Source organism: Chrysochloris asiatica, unplaced genomic scaffold, assembly GCF_000296735.1.
Source record: "Chrysochloris asiatica unplaced genomic scaffold, ChrAsi1.0 scaffold00232, whole genome shotgun sequence".
Lineage (NCBI taxonomy): Eukaryota > Metazoa > Chordata > Mammalia > Afrosoricida > Chrysochloridae > Chrysochloris > Chrysochloris asiatica.
This window is the reverse complement of record NW_006408750.1, coordinates 1,765,381-1,789,038: the sequence shown is the minus strand read 5'-3', so window position 1 is coordinate 1,789,038 and position 23,658 is coordinate 1,765,381. Positions and strand designations below refer to the sequence as shown.

General features: G+C 40.6%; 1 protein-coding gene across 1 annotated transcript in view; it reads right to left on the bottom strand.

The window, feature by feature from the left end:
• The window catches only part of ARHGAP26 (Rho GTPase activating protein 26), a 692,304-nt gene that overhangs the window by 244,016 nt on the left and 424,630 nt on the right, over positions 1-23,658 (bottom strand). Inside the window, exons 14-16 of the mRNA XM_006873269.1 lie at positions 18,613-18,700; positions 16,772-16,830; positions 14,486-14,591 (exon numbers count right to left, since the gene is read on the bottom strand). Of these exons, the coding sequence (XP_006873331.1) occupies positions 14,486-14,591; positions 16,772-16,830; positions 18,613-18,700 (253 nt within the window). The remainder of the gene's footprint in view (positions 1-14,485; positions 14,592-16,771; positions 16,831-18,612; positions 18,701-23,658) is intronic.

Genomic DNA, 23,658 nt, shown 5'->3' with positions numbered 1-23,658 from the left:
TAAATGCAGTTTCCTTTTTATCTGCTGCCTGTTCTTGGAGATAAATACAAAAGGCAGGGAGCAAAAGCAGACCAAGGGGATTCTGTCTCAGAATAACCAAGGATGGCCTGCGCTGTCCTACCCAGTTCTGCTGCATAAAATCATACACATCTTCAAAGTTAAAGGGGGCTCAGAATTAGAGTCTGCTCCATTCATTAAAAGTCATTAAAATGTTTTAAATAGCACACATGGTCATTTGATAAAAATTCAAAAATGAGGAAAGTCTAGAGATAGCAATAGTTAATATATTGGTGTTGTTCTTTCTGAACTCTTTTCCTTGACTACATATGTATGAACATTTTTAAGTACAAAAATATTCCTTCTCTTTTTTGGAGATGAAAAAAACCTAAGGCCTAGTAAACTTGCTCAAGATTGTACATAAAGTGAGCTTGTAAAAACCCAGAGTAACAAAGAGGCTTTTACCTGGTACACTAGTACCCACCCTTTAAAAGTATCTAATTGAAAGAATAATTAACCTTGCCCCATAAAAAATAATCTATTAAATGCATGTTGAAATGAATGATGCTAAATGGGTTCTCTCATTTCTTGATGTCAGTCTAGTTCTGACCAAGGGAGATTGATAATTGATTCTCCTCATTATTAATAAGACTAGATAGCACAGATTTCAAATGGCTGTCAAATCCCCAAAAACACAGGAATACCTCCTTTTAACAGTGACTAGTCTGTAACTTGGAGTCCTGGTATGGTGCTGTGGGTTATTGCATCAGATGGCAAAGTTGTTTGAACTGCAAGGTTGGTGGTTCAAGTTCACCAGCTTCTCCTTGGAAACCCTGTACAGGGTCGCTATGGGTCAGAACTTACTCAATAGCATTTAACAACAACAAATCTTTAACTTAAAACTCTTGCTACTGAAGGTGCTTCATTTTGACATTTTTCCTTTGGACTTTATTTTAAGTGAGACACTTTTCTGAGTCTTTTACAAGTTAGTTTATTTGAATTTTATTTTTGGATTCTCCCCCAACCCCTAAGGGGGGGGCATTAAAAGGAGCAGAAAACATCAATGCATTTGCATAAGGTTTGCCTTTAGTTTCCACTGAGTAAGGTCAGATTTAACCATGACAAGCACGGATTCTGAAGTGCTTATCAAGAGTCAAAATGAAGTAATGAAATGACAAAGAGGGGGGTCATCTAATACCTTTGAGTGTTCTTTGCGCTTCAGTAACCATCTAGCCAGAGTTGGGAAGAATGATTCTGTGGGACAAGCTCATAACCAGGTGTCATGCAAAGCAACTGAAGTGGCAGTTTTAGTGAGGAGGGAAGTTTAGTTCTAAAAGTATCAAGTCATCTTCCGATACAAAGAAAAAGAAATCCTGACTCACCAGCTAGACTGAGAGACATGTCTGAAACAGGAAATCCCCATTTGCTAGGTGAGGAAGGAAACAACTGTGCCCAGCTCCAGGGGCTGGTAAGCCAAACTAGTATTTTCATCTCATCAAACACCAATGGAGATGAATTCAAGGCCAGGGTACATCTGATGACATTCTCTGAAGAGAGGCGAGGCTTTTGTGAAGTGCTAGCTAGTGCTGTACCAGCCTCCAGGATTCTGAAGAACTGGGCTGTGTAAGGAGTATTAGAGAAATATCTGAAATACTACGTTTGTTATTTTGTGTTTTATCATTATGGTGGTCCCCATAATAAGGTTGCTGTTGTTAAGTGCTGTCGAGTTGGTTCTGACCCATAGCGACCTTGTATAGGGTTTCTAAGGTGCAGCTGGTGAGCTTGGACCGCCAATCTTGCAGTTCAAACCGACTTTGCATCCAGCGCAGTAAGCCACAGCACCACAGCAGGACTCCATAATAAGGTTATCAGGCACTTAGAAGATTTGCTATAGAGTTAATATTTGAGTCAAGGCCTGAAGTTTTCCATATAAAACAGCAATTCTCTATAGCAATAAATTTTTGTTGTTGTTAAATGCTGTTGAGTTGGTTCTGACTCATAGCAATCCTATAAAGGATTTCTGAGGGGCAGCTGGTGAGTTTGATTTAAGATTCAGCAAATACAACTTTTATAACTGATATTCCTACCTGCTCATCATCCTTTGAGTAGCAACACCCAAGTTTTCCTTCATGGACTGTCCGTCTCCCATTCCTCAGTACCCAAGAGATGCAATTCTCTTCAGGAATTTTAACCTGCAGTAGAATCACTAGGGGATTAAAGGTAGTTGGAGCTGAGACATTCCAAAGGTAGTGGTAGTCATGTGTTTATCCTATAGCGTCACAGCAGGATTCTGTACAGTATATTTTAAGTATCATTGGGTCAATTCCAACTCATAGTGACACTGTATACGGTTTCCAAGGAGCAGATGGTGAGTTTGAACTCCTCACCTTGTGGTTTTCAGTCCAGTGCTTATCCTACAGTGTCATACCAGGAGTGCATTCTATTAGAAGGTGGTAAGTGTTATGGGTGGGAAAAGGTCAAGCAATGCAATTGGGTACGGAGCATGGGGCTGGAGGTACAATATTAGAGCAATCAAGGAAGACCTCACCGGGGAGGGAAAGGAGGAGAGCATAAGAGATGTGGTCCAAGGACTAACAGACTGACTCCTGGGGTACACCAAATGAAACTAAGAAGGTATCCAACCAGAAAAGAGGAAAACCAGGAAGTTGTTCTGAATGTCAAATGAAGAAGACACATTTCAAGGAAGATGGGGTGAGAAACCACCCCAAACCCTTCAAATCAATTCAAGTCTGAGACCAATTTTGCAACATGAGGTTATGGGTAACTTTGACATGGAGTGTTTCAGTGGAGTATGGGGGTAAAGGCCAATTTGGGCTAGGTTCACAAAAGAATGGCATGAGAGGCTTTGGAAACAGCAAGCACAGACAACTATTTTGAGAAGTTCTATTAACAAGAGCACATGGAAATGGGATGATATCTAGAAGTGGGTGTGGGATTGAGGAAGGTTTCTTTGCTTTGCTTTGCTTTAATTCTTAGAGGATGGTAGAAATGACAATATGCTTGTATCCTGAATGACTTAGCACAGACAGAAAAGTTAATGATACCAGAGGGACCCAAACTGGAGGAGTCAAGCCCTTATGGACGCAGTGGGATATTGATTCCAGCACTCAAGCGGAGGGACTGGTTTTAAGATCAGAACACTGACTGCTCCTTTATCATCAAAAGAAGGAAAGTGGAGGAAACATGGGCATAGGAGTGGATGTGGCAGTGGTAGTAACTTGTGGGAGGTATCCTCTGATTGTATCTACTTTCTCAATCAAACAACAAGCAAAATAAGAGAGAAACACCTAGGAGACAGGAGTGAATAGCACAGAAAAATGCACTATGGTACCAGGCAACTAGAAAGGCACTTAAGGTTGCTTTCCAATGACTGGTGGTTCAACTGTGTTTTCAATTAGGTGACTGACCCATAAGCCTTCCAATACATCCCTTTGTTTTTTTGTGTTTGTGTGTGTGCTTTTAATTGCCACATTTAATTGTTGTTGTTGTTAAGTGCCGTCGAGTCGGTTCCGACCCATAGCGACCCTGTACAGGGTTTCCGAGGGTGTAAATCTTTACGGGAGTAGAAAGCCTCATCTTTCTCCCACGGAGCGGCTGGTAGTTTCGAACCGCTGACCTTAAGGTTCGCAGCCCGATTCGTAACCACTACGCTACCAGAGCTCCTTGCCACATTTAATTAATCAGAACTAATTTTACTAACACACCAATTTTTCACTGAGGCCAAGGGTGTTTCATTTTCTCACTGAAAGTTGGACTTTAATAGCAATCCTCTGATACCAAATATATTTGCCTCCAAGTACATAGGAAGACCTGTTTGCTAAATACCCACAAGACAAAACATGTTGGGTTCTTCTACCATCTAATGAACAAAACCAAAAAATAAGAATTTAAATTTATTAATCACAAGATGGAAATACTAAATCAGGATGCTAAATTACTTCAAGAAAAACATTCTAGACACATGAGAAAGCAGAAAGGATTGATAACTAAAATCAAAACCGTCTTGTACATTTCTTCAACCCCTCTTTTGAGTTAAACTGTAAATGCAACAAAGAGTCTTACCAACACAGAGTGAAGCTGAATATTTGCACAGCTTTTTTTTTTTTGCACAGTGTAGATTAATTCTTCAATACAGATTTCAGTAACTCAGGAAAGGATATTCACGTGAAGACTAAACTATGGGATCAATAGGAAGGTAAAAAGAACTGTTTTCACAGTGGATGGTAATATTTAATCTGGGAACGGCATCTGACAGGGCAGTCAAATGGGATGAGAAAGAAGCAAAGTCAGACTCTCCTACAAAGAGAAACATTTCAAAGATCACAAAAATCAGTGGAAAATTCCAGACCATGCAGAGTAAGATGGCTCTCTGATATAACGTGTCCCCCTCCAGGAAATTAAGAGTTATTAAACTGCAGCAAAGACAGCTGCTTCTGAGATGAAATCAGCTTCAGGACACCAAGAAGCAGAGGCCTGAGGGTGAAGAGAAGCAGGAGGTGACCAAGCGTGGAAATCAGTCCCATGCAGTTTGTACTTTCAAATAGGTGCACCTCTGAATACTCACAGGGAGGTGTGAGATTTGGTATTAGGTATGACCTGAAACTAGATACGAACACTTTTTCTCCCAGCTGTCCCTGTGCTGGCTCATCTTTTGCTAGGAAGGATGAGATGCTCAGACCTTTGGGCTCAGTGTGCACAGACAGGCAAGAAAACTAAATTAAAGCAAAAATAAACACACGCACACACAAAAAAATCTTCCAAGTGGACAAGAGCTGTGTGCACTATGTTTGAGACATCCATCCCTAAGGTTTTGCTTGCCAGTAACAGAACTGGGACGAGAGCCCTCTCAGGTCAGTAAGAATGACTTGTTTTGGCTTAATTGCTTGAATAATTGCATCATTCCTCACTTAAGCCACAGCCACATGACCCCTTTCTTCCATTCCCTGATTTATCAGATTGTCAAAGTAAGCACTTATTGACAAGGTCAGTGGTTCAAGCTCACCAGCCGCTCCTAGGAAACCCTAGACAGGGTTGTTCTGAGTCGGAACCAACTTAGCGGCATTTAACAACGACAACAACAATTATGTGCTGGGTACTAATCTAAAAACTTGTGGTGGATTAATTTAATCCTCACAACAACCCTAGGAAGGTAGGTGATATTACTTCCATCCTTTAGGTTTCCCAGAAGACAGAGATGGAGGGAAAGGCTGATATGACACACTTTAGTGGCGAGTTCTTAAGAAGAAAGAGGCAGAGAAGAATGTGTTACTAAGCTGGCCACTACCTGCTTCAACACCAACACCTGCTCAGTCTTTTGGGGCCAGTCCTCAAAGTGGTTGTCTAATAACTGCTTCCTAGGTCCCCCAGCTGCCATCTTCACATTGGTCAAAGGTTTTCCCATGGAGTGTTAACATTCCCTTGCTTCTAAGTTGTACATATGTATGAACGCCAACTGGTGTTCCGCTATGTGTTATGCCTCCCTATGGCAGGAAGTGAGAGGTGAGGTGTAGGTGGCAAAGGCATGAGGCTACTTGCTATCAGGCTCTCTCTGCAGGAAGTTAATGCAAGGCCGCACAGAGCTGATTACTGCAGGGGTGGCTGGAATACAGACAAGAGAGTCACCAAGAGAAAGAGTGCAAACTGAGACGTTTCGGATACGATTATTATCACACCCTTTTACAGATGAGGAAACTCAGGCATACAGAAGTAAAGCAATTCATGTCAGGTTACAAAAGAGATGAGAGTAAACCCAAGCACTGGCTCCAGACTCTTCCCAATAGGCTCTCAGTCCCTACAGATGAGCTGTGATTCCCTAGAAGTCTGTCAGCTACCTCACTGCAATGACTACATTTTGGACCACACAGAACACAAGAGGAAACAGCCAATGTAGGAAAAGAAGTGTCGTAGATAGTGCTCACTACCACAGTGCAAAGAGCATGTAGCAAGAGATGACCCCAGTACCCCCAAGCAGTATGGGTAAATCAATTAGTCATTGCTGCTTAAAAAGAGAGACATTTAATGAGACCGCTCTCAGGGCCAACGCCTGAGAAAGCTTGACTCTGCTAAGGGCTGGCAAAGAAATGAAAGCATGATGATGAGTGTTGATGTTCTCCTTAACTTAAAAGAAAAATAAGTTGAAGCAGTAACTGAGAAGGGAAGAAGGGAAAAAATTGCTCTTTCTCCCACCTCCTCTCAAAATTTGAGTGAGAACCCCATGGTGACTCCATTGGTTCTCAAGAAGAAGTGTACATCAGAGAACAGGAGAGAAAGTCACTGGAAAAAAGAAATTCAGACCAAAGTGGAACAGCTCAAAATAAACAAAAGACCCGAATCAAAGGAGTCTAAGAGGAGGCTAGCATTTCCCCTTTCAGAATGGGCGTTTCATGCGATGTGAAAGATTTAGTTCCTGGAATTTAGGGACATTGTTGATTTTTTTTTTGTTGTTGTTTTGTTTTGTTTTAAGCAAAAGGTTTAAAGACCTTTCCCTAAATTGTCAAGAAACTGCCTGCTATCAGCTTTTGAAGGGAGTAACTGAACTTGTATCTTTCCTTCCACCAGACCTGAAGGTTAGAAAGGCCACAGCCCAGAAAAATCCCTGGATGGAAAGTGAGGATCCTACAGTTAGGCTAAATAAATAGGGGTTGATCTCTGGTTTCTGCATTTCCATTAATTTAAAGTGCTAAGTTGCCTGTTTGCTTTAAAATGTGTGGCTGTCCTCTTTGCAGTGTCCCTTTAAATAGATTTTCCTTCGGCTCTGCCAAAAATAGCTAAAGAAGGTCCTTTGAGAATCTTATTCTTAGTCTTAAAAAAAATACACTCTCTTCCCTGCCCCATACAAATACACAGTCCTGCAAGCAGTTTCTCCTACTTCTTCCAGGGACCACCGATCTGAAATAATAAATCTTTCCAGAGAGAAAAGGAGCTGGTCAGGGAAGTAACTCTCCAAGCCCATTTCTGCGTATTAATTTCTGTGATAGGTAAATGCAGAACTCTTCTTTTGGGATCAGAGGAATGGTAGGCCAAGGGTTGAAAACTCAAATGTTGACACCACAACCAGGCAGGTAGGATGCTTGAAAGAAGTGGGCCAGGCTAAGACAATGGGGCCTGTTAGGAACTCTGGCAAAATAGGGACTCAAGCCCCAGGGGATGTGGAACAGCCTCTACTTGGCTCCAGTCAACTGCTAGTAAGGAAACAGGAACTTTTTAAGTAAAATCATCCTCTTTTTAAAATGTTGGGAGCCTAATCAAATGTTTTAAACAATATGTGGAACAACAATACCAAAGAAAACAAATACATGGATGCCCCCAGCTGTCACCTTTGGGTAGGAGACAAGGGTAGGGGAGACAGATTGACCATGATCTGGGAGTTTATAACCAAGAAGGCATGAGTTAATACGCAACTGGTAAACTGTACACTGGACGGAATGTGATACGTGGGAAAGGAGAGGAGTAAAGGAGGTGGGCGGGCTGAAGACAAAGAGAAGGTACTTCAGGGAGGAAGGATTCTAGAAGGCAGTGGCGTTATAGCTGAGGCTAGAAAAAAATAAGGTTAGATTTGGACAGACAGAACTGGAGAGGACCCATTCCAGAAAGAGAAAAATAAACCGTGGAAAGTCAAAAGATGGGGGGAAGGAAAAGAATGTTTGAGAAATGGTTAGAGCACCACGCATTCTTCTGTAGAACCAATACTTGTGTTGACTGTACACAATGCAATAGGGATACAGCAGTGAACATGAAGGTCACAGGAGGAGGCTACAAAGTTCAGCAGGTCCCGTCCGTGAGCGCCAAAGCCAGGATTTTATCTTCAGAGCAAGGGAGAAGCCTTTGAACTTTTTTTAAGCAGGAGGAAGGGAGTGGGGGAATCACAAGTTGAGATCTGCAGTTTCCAAAGTTCACCGGTTTCGTAGTATTCACTGTGTAAACTGGAAGGGAGCCAGAGTGACCAGGCAGGAGGCTTTTGCTACAAGTCAGCACAAGAGATGATGGAAACTTGGCTTAGTGATGGAGATGGACAAAAGTGGATGGATTCAAGAGATAGGGGTGAAAAATCAACAGATTATCAGTTTGATGTGGGGGTCAGAAGGGGAGAAGCCAAGGAGGCCCAAGAATGTGGTCAATGTGACTCTGTGTGCCACGCTATCAGTAGCTGGCCAGCCAAGGGGCCACTTTTGCACCAGCAGCAGCAGGGTGCCCAGTGGTTACTAGAGAGAACAAAGGTTCAGAAGCCAGGGTGTATGACTGAGAGAAGGCTGCCAGAGAAACTCACAAGAGCTTTGTATCTTAGAAAGACATCATCTCAAAGCACAATTTTCTTTTAAATATACTTTGTGAAATTCCACAGCTATTTTATTTGGACGAGCCTTGATGGCAAGGAAAGAACTAGCTCTTCTCATGTGTTCCACAGCTCATCACTAAGCAAAATCTTTGCTTCTCTACTTGGGATGGAAGGAAATTGAATATTAGAGTATCTAAAAGACATGTGATCATGCCAAGTATCAATTCCCACTTTTCTTTTATTTTGATCCTGTCTTAAGAACTTCAAGGAATGCTACTTAATCACTAGGTTCTATCCTCATTGATATAAAGGCCTCACAATGACTATTTAAAAAAAAAAAAAAATAGTCACAGGCATTTACATATGAACTCCATTCACTCTGCTTCTAGATCAAGGAGCTATGAATAGATCCTTCTTGATTTGAGGGATGTCTGGAAATATTTAGACTCTAGTCACAGGGATGGAGTCCTGGTGTGGCACTGTGGGCTAATGTATCAGACTGCAAAGTCATTTGAACTGCAGTGGTCGGTGGTTCAAGCTTACCAGCTGCTCCTTGGAAATCCTATACAAGGTCTCTATGGGTCAGAATCGACTCGATGGCACTTAACAACAAGAAGTCACAGAGATAAGAAAAAAAAGCTAACCCACTAGAATCTCAACCCTACACATCTTTTGCCAATTTGTTTTAGTTGTTAAAGTGCCATTGAGTCAGTTCTGTATAGGGTTTCTAAGGAGTAGTTGGTGGGTTTTGAACCACCTGGTGTGGCAATGTAGGATCAGTGCTGGACTGCATACCACAAGGTAAGCAGTTCAAACCCACCAACTGCTCCTCAGAAACCCTATATAGGGTCACTTTAGTCAAAACCGACTCGATGGCACTTAACAACAACAATAACATTACAGTTAGCAGCCCAGTGCTTATCTAACAGTGCCACGCAGGGACTGCGATTAAACCTATCTATTTTGATAAAGTCTCATTGTATGCCAAGGATTTGTCTCACGATATTCCTTCACAATCACTGCAGACTACAAAATCTGACCTTTTAGGAAACATCACAACCTGTCACAGGTGATGAAAATAAACATTAGACAATAGAGTAAGAGATGATCAAGGCATCCAAGAGGCAATGCGACTATAGAGGATTGTGCCTTCTTCCTTAATATACTTTCCCACCCTCTAGTCTGTCAAATCTTGTAAGTTGGCTATTCTTGTGTGCATTCTAGATGCACTACTCCTTTCCCAAACTGGCCTTTTTGTCTCACCTGTCTTGATATAGTTCGCAGCCCATGCAAAGATCACTGAATAGACTTCAGACTCTCTACTGAGTGTTATTTTACTGAGACTAGTTGTAGTAGGCACTGTGAGTTGCTCACTGAAACTCTGCTTTTATTCTGGTGTCCACTCCTCTAGCAAGTGGCTCAGGTAAATCCAGTTTGATGTATAACACTCAAGGTGGCCCCATTCCCCTTGCTGATGCTTGCATTAGGGGTGAGCATGTGACCTGTCAGAGATTATGGGGAGTCTGCTGGTAAGAGTTTCTCCTCCTCTGGGCATCCATTAATGTCCCAGGCCATGATGCAACAGTTTATGACCATGTTAAAAGCTAGACAACACAATGAAGTCACCTGAGGAAGGACACAGAAATAACAAAGAGTCCTTCCTGAGCCAAGGAATTAACCAACCCTCAGGGCTGATTGCATGTAATGAGACAATTGTTGCTAAGTGTCCTGGAGTCAGTTCCAACTCATAGCAATCTTGTATGGGGCTGCTGAGGAGTAGCTGGTGGGTTTGAACCACTGACCTTGTGGTTCAGTGCGGATCCTACAACACCACACCAGGGATCCAATGAGACAATAGATTCCCTTATTGTTTAAATCACTTTGCGGTGGATTTTTAGTGTCTTGCAGTCCAAAACATCTTACATGATGCAATTCCTCTGTGGAGAGGCCAGATAGGCTCTGACAACACCCTAGCAATAAAGGAATAGTCGCATTTCTCAGAGATTTATTTATTTGTTTCTCACTAAGTGTGCTGGGAAAACCAGTTGTGAAGAGGTATTTTTAATACCTGCTCCTGATGGAGAGTCCTTTGAAATCCTCCCACACAGCATAAACAGTGCCATAAAGTTACCATGAGCCACTCTGAATGGTATGTGTGGGGTATACAACATACTTGGCGTCATCATAATATGCACACATTAGGGAAGGACCAAGAAATTAGTTGTTATTACTCATCTATTCTTATTTTCATCTGCAATGACAAGATTGGGAATTTTGCCCCTCTTCTGCCTGATGAGAACACAGAATCACACAGTGGGAAGGAAGCTCAGAGAAGAGGCTTAAAGAGATTGAATGAGTTGTATGTACAAGGTCCCACAGCTTGCTGAGGCTGATTGACTTTATTAAAAATGCTTTCTGCATGATTTTAAAATAAAGCCATTTGCTAAAAACTCAATTTGCAATGTTGAACTGCAAATATTTGGGAAAGCAAAATTGGACTTCTTGTTTTAACAACTTTAATTATGATAATAAAGTCTCTTTTTTGAATGCACTTACTAATGCTCCTAGATCCCAGACCATTCCTCAAGGCCACTTTCTCTCTCTTAGAAAATCCTTGCATATAGCCTATTCTGTTGGCTGGAGGTTCTCAAGAGACTTTCTTCATAATACTTCCCTGGGAAGTAAATTAGAAATGCAGATTCTCAGGCAAAGTATGATTTACTAGGCCCAAGATGGGACCCAGGAATGGCAAAGTAAACAAGGACCTCAAGTAATTCTGACATTGGTGGCACCCTAACCAGGCTTTCAGGCATGTGGCACTACACCGTACACTAGATTCTAAGATCCAAACAGAAAACATCAAATTATCATAGCAGATTTAAGCACGAACAACACAAATATGTGTATGGTTGCCTATAATTTTTATGCTCCCTCTGAGGTTCAAACAAACCCAACTGATTTGGGTACACCCTGGTAATCACTTGCTTTAGAGCTTTTGGGTTTTTATCCATTCCCCTCAAGGTATTTCTTTCCTCTGAAAGCATTTCTACATGGAATTAAAAATAAAATACCTTAACTCTTCCTCCATAGCCAAAAGAAATCAATTACAAAAATATTTCAAAAGAGCATTTTAAATCTACACAATACAAAATGCCTTGCCTTTGAACCAGAAGCCTCAGATGCACAGGGTAAACACAGTAGGCAATGAGAGCACAAAACAGTGGGTTTTCCAGCAGAACCAGCCCTGAAACCAAAACTTCGGAAGGAAGCTGACCATTAAGTAAGTGGACCAGAGGAACAATAGCTCAGGCATATCCTAGCGTAACTCTGAACCTGAGAAAACTGGAGTTATATAGATTAAAACTCCTTGTCCCAAGTTAACTTTCTCTACTGTTTGATTTTAAAATGAGGACAGTACTGTAAATGAGAATATTGAGTTTTAGTGGAATTTTAGAAGCCCTCTGGGTACCATAGAATTTTTTTTCAGGCCTAAATAAATAACTTCTTACTGGATCCAGCAGTGCTCATTCATATCCATCTCTTCCTAGCCATGTTTAAATCTAGAGGCTCTGGAGACCAAGAAGTTGGCATGCTGAGTACCTGAGTCTGTGTGTTCTCACGCCAGCTCTGACCAATTCACATTACAGCCAGGGGAGCTCATATATACCTAGATTTCTCCTTGAGTAAGTGAAATACCACAGAACCTCACAAAACCATAGAAAATTACTGCCAAGTAACCAATACAAGACAGAATGCTTGAGAAATGCTAGGCAATAAATGACTCCAGCAACAAAATGGCTTAAATTGGTTACAAGACAAGAAGTCCAGGGCACAGCTATAACCCGCATGTTCTGGCTGCATTACTCCCTGGGTGATTAAAACAAAAGATGGACTGAGGGGCCTTAAGTGGAAAAAGAGGGAAAGTAAACCACTAACCAGTGAACAGGGGTCACTGTTCAAGATCTATTTTCTTTTGCATTTTTTTCTTTTCTAATCTCCACCCCTAAACCCTTTCTTCTTTAAGATTCCTAACAGTCCTAAGGACAATTTAAAATGGGAAACATTCAATACTGACCCCATGCCCTTTTCTGGATCACCACTTATTCTTGGTCTCTCTCAGTCCAATTAAGCTCTAATTCCAATTGCACAGCTTGAAAAGACCCACTGCTTGCAGCTGGTCTCTAAGCCTTCTCCTCCAGCTGCTCCCAGCAGGCTTGGAGGCCTTTTGCAGATCCAGTGGCCATAAAGCAGTCACAAATATCCACACACATACTTGGCTCAAGTGTGAACCTGGAATTTCCTCTGCTTTGGTAACTGTCCTTCCAGTGTACAGACTTTTGCAACTAAGATTCTGCACCAGCTTTTCCTTTGAACAAATGCCTGGCTCCGGGTTGTGTGGAACACACAACAAACTATTATCTCAGAGCATCTGGAATTATTTTTTAAAGCCTATTTCCCATTAATTTAAACACACTTCAACAGGGTTCTTTGACACTTTGGGGGGCATTCTCACTGCAAACTTGCATGCTTTCTTTTCTGATTCTTAAGTATTCCCTAACATGTAGTTCTGCTCTGACCAATAAAGGAGCAATACCTGACTCTACCCAATTGTTCTTCACCAACACCTCAAATAGTCTCAGTTCATCATAACTAAGACATGTGGAAATCTTCATGGTAACATATATACTCTCTCTCCAAAAAGAACTATCCAATATGTGACAGCACTATGAAAGCTAGTCATCCCATTCTCCATTAGCAGGTGTTAACTTAGTCAAAGTAAATGACTTCATGGCATGGATAAAATATGAACAAAGTACGTAAGGGCCAAATTCATAACTCATCAGCCGAGTAGTATTAAGGACCTTGATTTGCTGTTATACTCGTAATCTTTTCTTAGACTCGAGTTTTCAATCAAGAACATTCTAAGTCTGTGGAAAGTTAGAACATAAATACTGTAGTGGCTGATACAACAAGTCCTCTCCTCAGTGGGTCACTAAAAAACAAACAAACACTGCCATCAAGCCAATTCCAACTCACAGCATCGTGTAGGACAGAGTACAGCTGCTCCATGGGGTGTTCAAGGCTGTAAATCTTATGAGAGCAAGCTGTCTCACTTTTCTCCCACAGAAAGGCTTCTAGATTCAAACTGTATCTTTGGGCTAGCAGCCCTGTGCTTAAATGACTGTGCCACCAGGGCTCCTTAAAAGGCTCAAGCAACGACAAATATACAGAACTCCAATGCTGTACTAAGAACATGAAAGTTCCTAGCAAGAAAACCCCAGGCATTTGCCCAAATATTTGTTTTTTCATTCTCTTACTTCTTAAAATAATTTAATACAGGCAACCGTTTTTATTAATGATCTTGTAAATAAAGGAATCCTGGTGTGGCACTGTAGCATAAGCACCACAAGGTCAGTTTGAATTGTAAGGTCAGTGGTTCAAACTCACCATCCGCTTCTTCGGAAACCTTATATAGGAACGCTATGTGTCGGAATGGACTCAACAACACTTAAACACCAACAACCAACAAGTATATCTACTAACAGATGAAGAAAATAAGGAATAGAGAGGTTAGTGACTTGTCCAGGGCTGATTAAGTAATTTTTCAAAGCGTCAAATCTAGAACCCAGGCCTTCTGAGTCTGAATCCAAGGTCCAAACCCACAATAAACCGCTGTTCATCCTTGATCACAGAGTCTTGATGTGGTGCTGTGGGTTAACATACTGGACTGCAAAGTCAGTTTGGATCACAAGCTCAGTGGTTCAAGCTCACCAGCTGCTCATCAGAAACCCTATACAGGGTAGCTATGGGTCGGAACCAACTCAACAGCATTTAAGAACAACAATAACAACAACAATCCTTGATCGCAAGAAAACAGAACCCCTGAAAATTCTGCTTGTGGTCTGGCTATCTCAGACTCCAGTTTTCTTTTGATCATCTCAAGAGCAAAGACACCATGCAAACCCTGCCTGGCGGCCTGTGCACTTTCCCAGACACTTCTGTGAAGATCATCTCACATTAGTTACTGTTATCCATAGCAGTTAACATTTCGCACACCTCTTTCTGAAGCTTCTGGCATACCTGATGCTATTTCATAGTGGGAGACCATTAGCAAAACTGAGACCAGCTTGACTGTTAAGATGAGAATTTTCTATGAGAGAGAAGAGAGCCAACAACTCGTCTTAAACATACTTAGCCAAGTGGTTCATAAGCAGCTGTAGCATCTGCCGATTTTTCTCTGGGAGCCGATGAACAAGGCTGTGGATTTCAGAGACCCGAGACTCCTGGTTCTCCAACTCTACAAAGAAAAGCAGGAGGTAATATTTTATGAGTGTCACAGCTAAACTAGTTTAGAACACAAAATCAAGGGAAACTAGGGCTGAGCACTAACAGACTGAGGATTTTGCAAAGATGTATGGCTCTGTCTTGTGAACTGCATCACTAGGTCCAGAAGTTTATTTAATGGTGTTTTCTATAACAGGGTTCATCACAGATATGACCACCAATGAACTGAAGCCAAACTGATGACGTGCTGAAATGGAGCCAGATAACCAGAGTAGGAGCAGAGCCAGAGTAAGAGCGAACTCAGGAGCAGCTGGTCCTCAAGTGACGGCTTCATTTCAAGGAAGGAAGGAACTTTATGCACTCAGAAAGGATAAACAAATTAGACATGAACAACATTGCAAGCATCTCGAATATCAAAACAATGCCTCAAGGCAGCACCAAAGAAATCACAGGAAATGTTTAGTTATCTTCAAGTGATGTGTGGCAACCAGTTTGGCTTATAAAGCAATGGCAGATGAGATTTGAAGATCTATCTTCCAACCTGTAACTTCAATCATGACTTGTCTGTCATGTTCTCTTGGTTGAACTTGAGTAAGTGGCTTCATCTCTCTGGAAAACAGAATGATGGTACTCGCAATACCTATTTATAGCAGTGATGTGAGGTTTAATTAAAGAACGGTTGCTATGGGCTTGGAATTTCTCTGAGAGAGCAATCATTGAAACATCAGCTCCACTCCTCATTTTCTCCCATGTCTTTCTCTTCTTTGATATGGGAGAACTCTTTAAAGATAAGACCACCAGAACAATGTTATCCTTGTTGTTAGGTACCATCAAGTAAATTCCAAATCATACAGACCTTATGTAAATAGAACAAAACACTGGCCAGCCCTATGCCTTTCTTACAATTATTATTATGTTTGAGTCCATTGTTGCTGTCACTGGGTCAATCATTTCATTGGGGTCCTTCCTGTTTTCATGGACGCCCACTTTACCAAGCATGAGCTCTGTTTTCAGGGACTGGTCCTTCTTGATACCATGCCCAAAGTGCAAGAGACCAAGTCTTGCCATCCTCACTTCTAAGGAGCAATCCAGCTGTATTTCTTCCAAAACAGATTATTTGTTCATTCTTGTGGTAGTCCATGGTATTTTCAATATTCTTCACCAACACCAAATTCAAATACATAGATTCTTGTCTGGTCTTCCTTATTCATAGTCCAGCTTTCACATGCATATGAAGTGACTGTAGATACCAGAACATTGTTGTCGGTGTTGTTAAGTACTCTCAAGTTGGTTCTGACCCATAGCGACCCTATTTAGGGTTTCTGAGGAGCAGCTGCTGAGCTTGAACCTCCAACCCTACGGTTCAAACCGACTTTGCAGTCCAGCGCATTAACTCATATGCCACAGCAGAATATCAAGTTCTATAATTAGACCAGTAGGAGCTACCTACAAGGGTAAACAAACTCCAAAGGCTTAAAGGTAGGTAAAGGCTACCAACATAATAGCACCTTGGGGACTGAAGCCAGATTTAAATCTGATAGAGAATCTCACTGTCCTCTTTTAGGAGGCTTGCCCCACGTAGACAGATTCCAGATTACTTAAAGCAGCTTGCACCTAATCCCTATGTATTTTAGTTCCAGCAGTATGACGCTAGGAGCCTGGATGATACAGTTGAAGAATGATCAGAAGCTGTAAATGGAAGACTTCATGGAAAGAAGATCATTAAGTTACATAATGGTGTCGTATTCAGGGAAAGCCTTCCAATGTTAAGTTGAGGTAATGTGCAATGTCTGATTCATTCTGCAAAATGCTGCTCAAGGCCTGAAAAACACCAAGGAGTCAGAAGTCCAATAAAACTGTAGAAAGGGAAACGAGGTTTTTTGTGTGTGTGGGTAGGTTTTTTGTTGTTGTTTTTTTCCCTTCCTTTTCTGCCTCCCCACCCTAAAAAAACAAACAGAAACAAAAGAAAAAGATTTTTCTCCTTTACTGTAAATTCTATGTGGTAGCAAGGCCCTTAGTAATCTTGATTTATTTTCATTTTTATTCTGGGTTACAGTCTCCTGAGCTGGTATGTGGGAAGTTTACAGGTAGTATATGAAGGATTAGATAAAATTTATTTTGGGGTACTGACTTCTTTGAAATAGAAAAATCTATTCTCTCCCCTTAAAACTGTGACCAAAAAAAGGAACTCACTTGCTGCTTTGATGAAACTTCTTTGAAACTGGTACATCATGAGTGGTCCTGGAAGCATTCTGGAGTGAAAGTATATACATTTGTCAGTTTAGGGATAAAACAATAGTCATACTTGCTCATACAGACTGCCAAACTATATTACGTTTCTCAAAGATAAAGATCACAAGAAAATGACAGCAACTCAACCTAGTTCAACTTCGTTTCCCAAATGAAAGGGCCCTGAGAAGGCATCTGAAATTTTCACTCTTTCTCTTTGTATTTTTTAAGGGAATGAGTACAATATTTCATAGTCACAACGAGATAAGTGCTAATGCAACAGTCTAGCACAAACTAAAAGACTTCTTTTTCAGTCACTGACTCATTTATCCACAAAAGCATTTTAAGAACTGCCTAAGAAACAAGGAACTAACAATTTGCAACAACGCGTGCCTAAACTCTCATCTTCCCAGTAACCTGTTATCAAATCAGTTCATCTGAGAACACTGTGAGAGACTTCCGTGTGTTCTGTGGTAGACTCACTATGGGGTGTTGTTTGAGAATGTCAAAGGGCTAGAACCTATAACATTAGGCATACCACACGCAAATTTATACCTACTGGGGTGTTAATAGGTTTAGCTGAAAACTTGAGATTTTTTTCTGATAGTCCAAATAAGCTTCCACACAGAACTTTTTAAGATCTCACTGGATGTCCTAATTCAACACTTAGACATAACTTATACTACATTTTACTCGTGGTTTTAAGACCCTCCCATTAATTCCCCAATAATCAATAAAACCTGCATCATCAGTTCCTTTTCTGTGGAATTTGCCTTCCAGCCAATCAAATCTTCAAAAGCCTCTATAGATGCTTACACAATTCATGATTATGTCTCTCCTCCCTATTGACAACTAGATCTCACCTTCCTGTGTAAAAAAAAAAAACTCTAAGGGAGAACTCTAGTATTCCTACCCTTTGAGTCCAGCAAAAACTTCAATCTATTCATGAATCTAACTGACATGATGTATACAGGTAGTCAACCCCCCCCCCACCAAAATCAGGCTGACTTGTAATCAATATGCTACCAGAGTTCCTTCCACCCCCAACAGGCAGAGGAACAGGGATGGAGAGGACACGGTGTATGATATATTTTATTACAAAATAAAAGTTGTCTTCTCTTCAGTAAAGTAATATTTTCCAATCTAAGTGGAAGGGGTCATGAACAAATTGCATTAAGTTCTAATTTTTAGGGACCAATGTCAGCAATATATGCTAAAACAATGCACAAAACTATCAAGAAGCATGAGGCATGCGATCCTGCATTTTCTACAGAATGTGATGCATGCTTCCTTGGTTTCCTTAATAGAAAATTCAGGGATTTCAAGGATGACCATATTTTTGATTAACAACCCAAAACCCATTGCTGGAGTTGTCTTTATTCAAGGTTAATTATCACAGTTGTTGTTGTTGTCAAGTGCCGTCGAGTCAATTCTGACCTATAGCAACCCTGTACAGGGTTTCCAAGGAGTAGCTGGTGAGTTTGAACTGCTGACTTTGCAGTTCAAACGGCTTTGCAGTCTGGTGCATTAACCCACAGTGCCACACCAGGACTCCAATTATCACAGTAGCTTCTTAAAAAGATTGTAGCTTCCTATATCCCTCAAGGCGCCACTGTACAATGGCAAGCTACCAACTGCAGATGATTTACAATTAGGTTGACCAGATGAGCTAACTGCCCCCACACAGAAACTGTTTTCACATTTCAAACACCCGCCCAACAACTCTGAAGGCTGAAAATAAAACTGCTTTCTCCTGATGAGAGATAACAGGCTGGCAGCCTGCCTTGTAAATGGAAAGTCCCTACCTTAGGTAGGTCTTCAGCGCACTAGTGATGGTCTTTATTTCCCACTCAGCGCAGATGTCCGTTTCTGTTTCAGAAGCTATTTTGGGGTCTAAAACAAACAGAAAATAATGTTTACAGTAGCAAATATAGTTATACAGAAAATAAAATTAAAAAAACACATAAAAGTGTGCAAATTTACTAGTAATTAAAATAAACGCATGCTAAGACAAAACCAACACATATTTTTGCCTAAATTAGAAAATGGTTGAAAAATCCAAATTCCTCTTGCTGGCAAGGATCAGTCAGAATGACCCTCTTATAAATTGCTAGAAGCAGTGAAGATAAAGGCAGTCATTTTGAAATGTACTTTGGTAATAAACTTCAAGAGTCATGAAAATGGTTATACCCCTTGAACCAGTAATCTTACTTTTCACAATCCATCCTCAAGAAATCCAAAAAGGCAGGAGAAAATTTACATACCCAGACAATGTTCAGCACACACAATTCCTCATGACAGTAGGAAAAAAATAAAAAAGGGAAGCAACGTAATCGCCCAATGATAGGATGATTGTTAACCATGTGTACCCGATGTGTAGAATGTTATATAGCCACATACGTAATAATGACTTACAACAACTTGGAAAATGCCTAGATTAAAGCATCTAATGTCAAGCAACAAAAACAAAAAAGAAGATACACATGCTTGTAAGAGATCCATGTACAAAGACTAGAAGGAAATATTCTAAAATTAAAACAATGATTGGGTTAGCATGGTAGAATTGTGGCTTTTTACATTTTCTAAACTGTTTATGATTTGATTCTATTGGTTTCATATTTTTGTAAAGTTGCCTAAAGCACAGAAAATACCATGAAAACCAATCCATCAACACCTAGTAATTTTTTCTTGTCTTCTCTTGCTTGAACTTTAAAACAAATGTGTACACAATTAAATACACGTGTATTAAAACAGAGAAAACATTATTTTAATCTCCTTGAGCAGCACACAGGAAGGCGAGAATGAAAGGCAGAGACTGGGGAGTTAAAATTGCTGCACTAGCCAGCAGAATGCCATCTTTTCACTGGCAAGGTAACTGGGTCACATATAAACTATTGAAGTGGAAGTGGCACTTTTCAGTGCATTGGCAGGAGAGCTCAGCTTCCTTATACTACCTGTTGTTGTTCTTACATGCCGTGAAGTCAGTTTCGACTCATAGCAACCCTGTCTGTATGGGTTTGACCTTGTGGTTAGTAATCCAGTGCTTATCCTTGAGTTCCACACCAGGTCTAGTTATTTGCCTCCTACATCCCATTCCCTTTCTTTCTGGGAAGCTTCTGATTTTCCTTTGGAAGGCCACTCTTTCCCATATACTTGGATGAGACCCTACCCTTGGGAGATGGGAAATGAAATTCAGGACAGGCTGATCAAAGCATAGCACCTTCCTGGGCACAGTGATGGATTCAGGGATAGACCAAGACTGAAGTTAATCAAGTCAGAACAAACTTCAAGACATTTCCAGGAAAGGGGAGAGGAAGAGAAGGAAGGCATATACTGCTTCCTGTGGGATGTTATGAAGTAGCCAGGTCCCACCAGGCAGAGCCTGAGAGTCAGTCCAAAAGACAGTCAGAGTAGACTGATGTGGATAGTAGATCTTGAAGACATGGGTTGAGCCTTTGTGTCTGTTCATACCTTTTCAGTGACATGACCTCAGAAACTCCTGTTAAGTTTTCTGTCTTTAAAAGCCAAAGAGATCTAAATAATACATCAGATAAACAGAGACAGACACTGAACTGCCCCTTTCTGGATAGTCTCCAATAAGAATTCTGAGAAGTCAACTAAGAAAGAATTTCCTCCAGCAAGAAATCAGGTGGAAACGGGAATGATTCACAGGTAGGATGATTTTCTATTTACTAGGGGAAAAATGGTTAAGAACCCACTTCCATAGGAAAAGATGAGCTTGTCATGAGTGATTTAAGGATCAAGCCCATAATTACTAGGTAAGATCACAAATCTGCTCTCAGCGTGTCCCCTGACTCACACTGGGAGACTAGAGAGAAAAGAAATTCAGCTCATAAAGTGTTTGGCTAGGGAAGGCAGAATACCTGTGTGATATTTACAAGTAACCATGGGCAACCAATCAGCTCTTTTTCTTGTCACATGAAACAAACAAGGAAGAATCTAAGGACAAGGTTTTATTTCTAGGGCCACAGAACAGTAAATTCTATAGATTTTTTACCACAGCAAATTTCTGAAAATGTGATTTCCCTATATTCAAAACTTCTTCAGTTTAATTCTTTCCTTTGTTATATCACACTCACTAAATGGTTTCTTCCTTCAAAAGTGTATGTACCAAAACACTCCGCTGAGCATGACCACCGCCACCCCCACCACACCCCCTCGCCACTCCCCCTCAAGACGCATGGAGAGCTGTCACACTGAATGGATTCAAGACAAATGTTACTGTACACTTTTCTGAAGAACAAATCAACTTCTACCCAAGAAGAGTGAACATGACAGTAAACAAGCAGCAGTTGGCAGGTCTGGGAGTTGTGAACTGTTCCATGAACCACATTTAGCAAACTAATGATTAGCTTCCACTTATTCGGGCTCTGTAACCATAGGAATATTGTGTAACGTTACAGAAAAAAGAGTCAAATTACAGCCCAGTTATAGGGTTTTTTATAGCACAGATGAGGTAAGGCTCATAACATGAGCAAGCCCATTTTAATTCATTTAATATCCAAACTAAATTAAATACAGCCTCCCAAGCTACCCCATTTTCAGGAAGGGCTGCCGATTTCCCTATCTCCTCACCAATGCTCGGTGCACCCTTCACTTGTAGAGTGTAGTGGTGTCTGAATGTCTTACCAAAACGATTCACATTTTTTCTTTGGAACTCAATATACTTCTTCCCACCATTAACACTTGACCATTAGAGTGAGTACTGAAAATGACCTGGAGGAGAAGTCCAAAGTACAAAAAGGCACTGCTGGGTAATGGGGACTGAACATATTTCCTCTTCATCCCACTCTCATAAATTCAGAAAAACAGGAGTCAGACACTGGATACAGAGGTTACAGGGGGAGGTGGCTGAGAACTGCCACACTGGACCGGTCCCAAGATCCATTTAGTCTGGTATCATGCAGCTGAAACATACTCTGGAGGAAATGATTAGGAAAGCCATCTATGTACTCTCCTAAATTTCCTAACACATGCAAATTTATTTGGTCAGCAGAGATGGCAATACATGCACATGATAAAGAGATTCAAACAAAACAAATATAAACACATTAAAAGGTAAAATTTCCTACCCTATCATCAGTTTATTATTTTTTTTAATGTGTCTATACTTTCTCTGGAGCCCTGGTGTGGCACTGTAGGGTAAGCACTGGACTTCTAACCACAAAGTCAGAGATTCAAATCTACCACCTGCCACTTGAAAACCCTAACACAGGATCACTATGAGTCGGAATTGTCTCGATGGCAATTAACAGCAACAACAATAATGCTTTCTCAGGATTTCTGGTGTGGTATGGTAGGGTAAGTACTAGACTGCTAGCCAAAAGTAAGGATTTCCTATACAGACTCACTATGAGTTAGAACTGACTTGACGTTACTTAAAAACAACAGCAACAAACTTTTTCTAATAATCTATGAACATACAAGCAATTAAGGAAACCTTATGGTGTAGTTTCCACCATTTGTCCGTCAGTCTATCATACTGTGGGGACTTGTGTGTTGCTGTACTTCTGGAAGCTATGCCGCATGTATTTTAAATACAAACAAGGTCACCAATGGTGGACAGGTTTCCGTGGTGCTTCCAGCCTAAGACAGACCAGGAAGGAGAGGCAGACTACTTCAGAAAGTTTAGTCACTGAAAACTTTATGAATACCAGCAGAACATGATTAAATACAGTGCCAGAAGATGAATCCATCAGTTTGGAAGGCACTCAAAATACAACTGGGGAAGAGCTGCCTCCTGAAAGTAGAACTGAACATGATGAAGCAAATACACTAAAGCTTTCAGAACTTTTCATTTGCTGATGGAGCACAACTCAAAATAAGGAGAAAATGTTGCAAACATCCATAATTGAAACATGGAATATATGAAGTATGGATCTAGGAAAATTGGAAGCTGTCAAAAATCAAATGGAACACATACAGCTCGATACCGTAGGCATTCATGAGTTAACACAGGCTGGCATTGGCCACCTTGTATCTGACAAGATTTTGGTTTACTGTGACAGGAATGACGAATTCAAGAGGAATGGAGTCCCATGTATCATCAAAAAGAATATTTTAATATCTATCTTGAAGTATAATGCTTTCTGTGACAATATAATATCCTAAAAAGATCTGTTAATGCCACTATTATTCCAATGGATGTACCAACCACTAAAGCCAGGAATGATGAAATTGAAGAATTCGACCAACTTCTTCAGACGAAAATTGATCAAACATTCAATCAAAATGCATTGATAATTAATGGTGAATGAATACAAAGGTTGGAAACAGAGGAAAATTAGTAGTTGGAAAATATGGACTTGGTGATAGATATGATGATGGAGATCAAATGACAGAGTTTTGTATTCATTTCAAATACCTTTTTAAATGACATAAAAGAGGTTTATACATAGGACCTCACCAGATAGAATACACAGGAATCAAACTGACTACATCTGTGGAAAGATATGGTAGAAAAGTCAATATCATCAGCCAAAATAAGGACAGGGGCTGACTGTGGAGCAGACCATCAACTATTCACATATAAGTTCAGGCTGAAGCTAAAGAAAACTATAAAACAAGTCTACGATACTCAAAATATAACCTGGAATATATCCAATCTGAATCTAGAGAGCATCTCAAGAATAGATGTGATGCCTTGGACACTAATGACCAAAGACCAGAAGAGCTGTGGGATGACATCAAGAACATCATACTGAAAAAAAAAAAAAGCAAAAGGTCATTGGAAAGAAAGCAAAGACCAAAATTGATGTTAGAAGAGACTCTGAAACTTGCTCTTGAGTATAGAGATGCTAAAGCAATGGGAAGAAATGAGGACGAAAAAA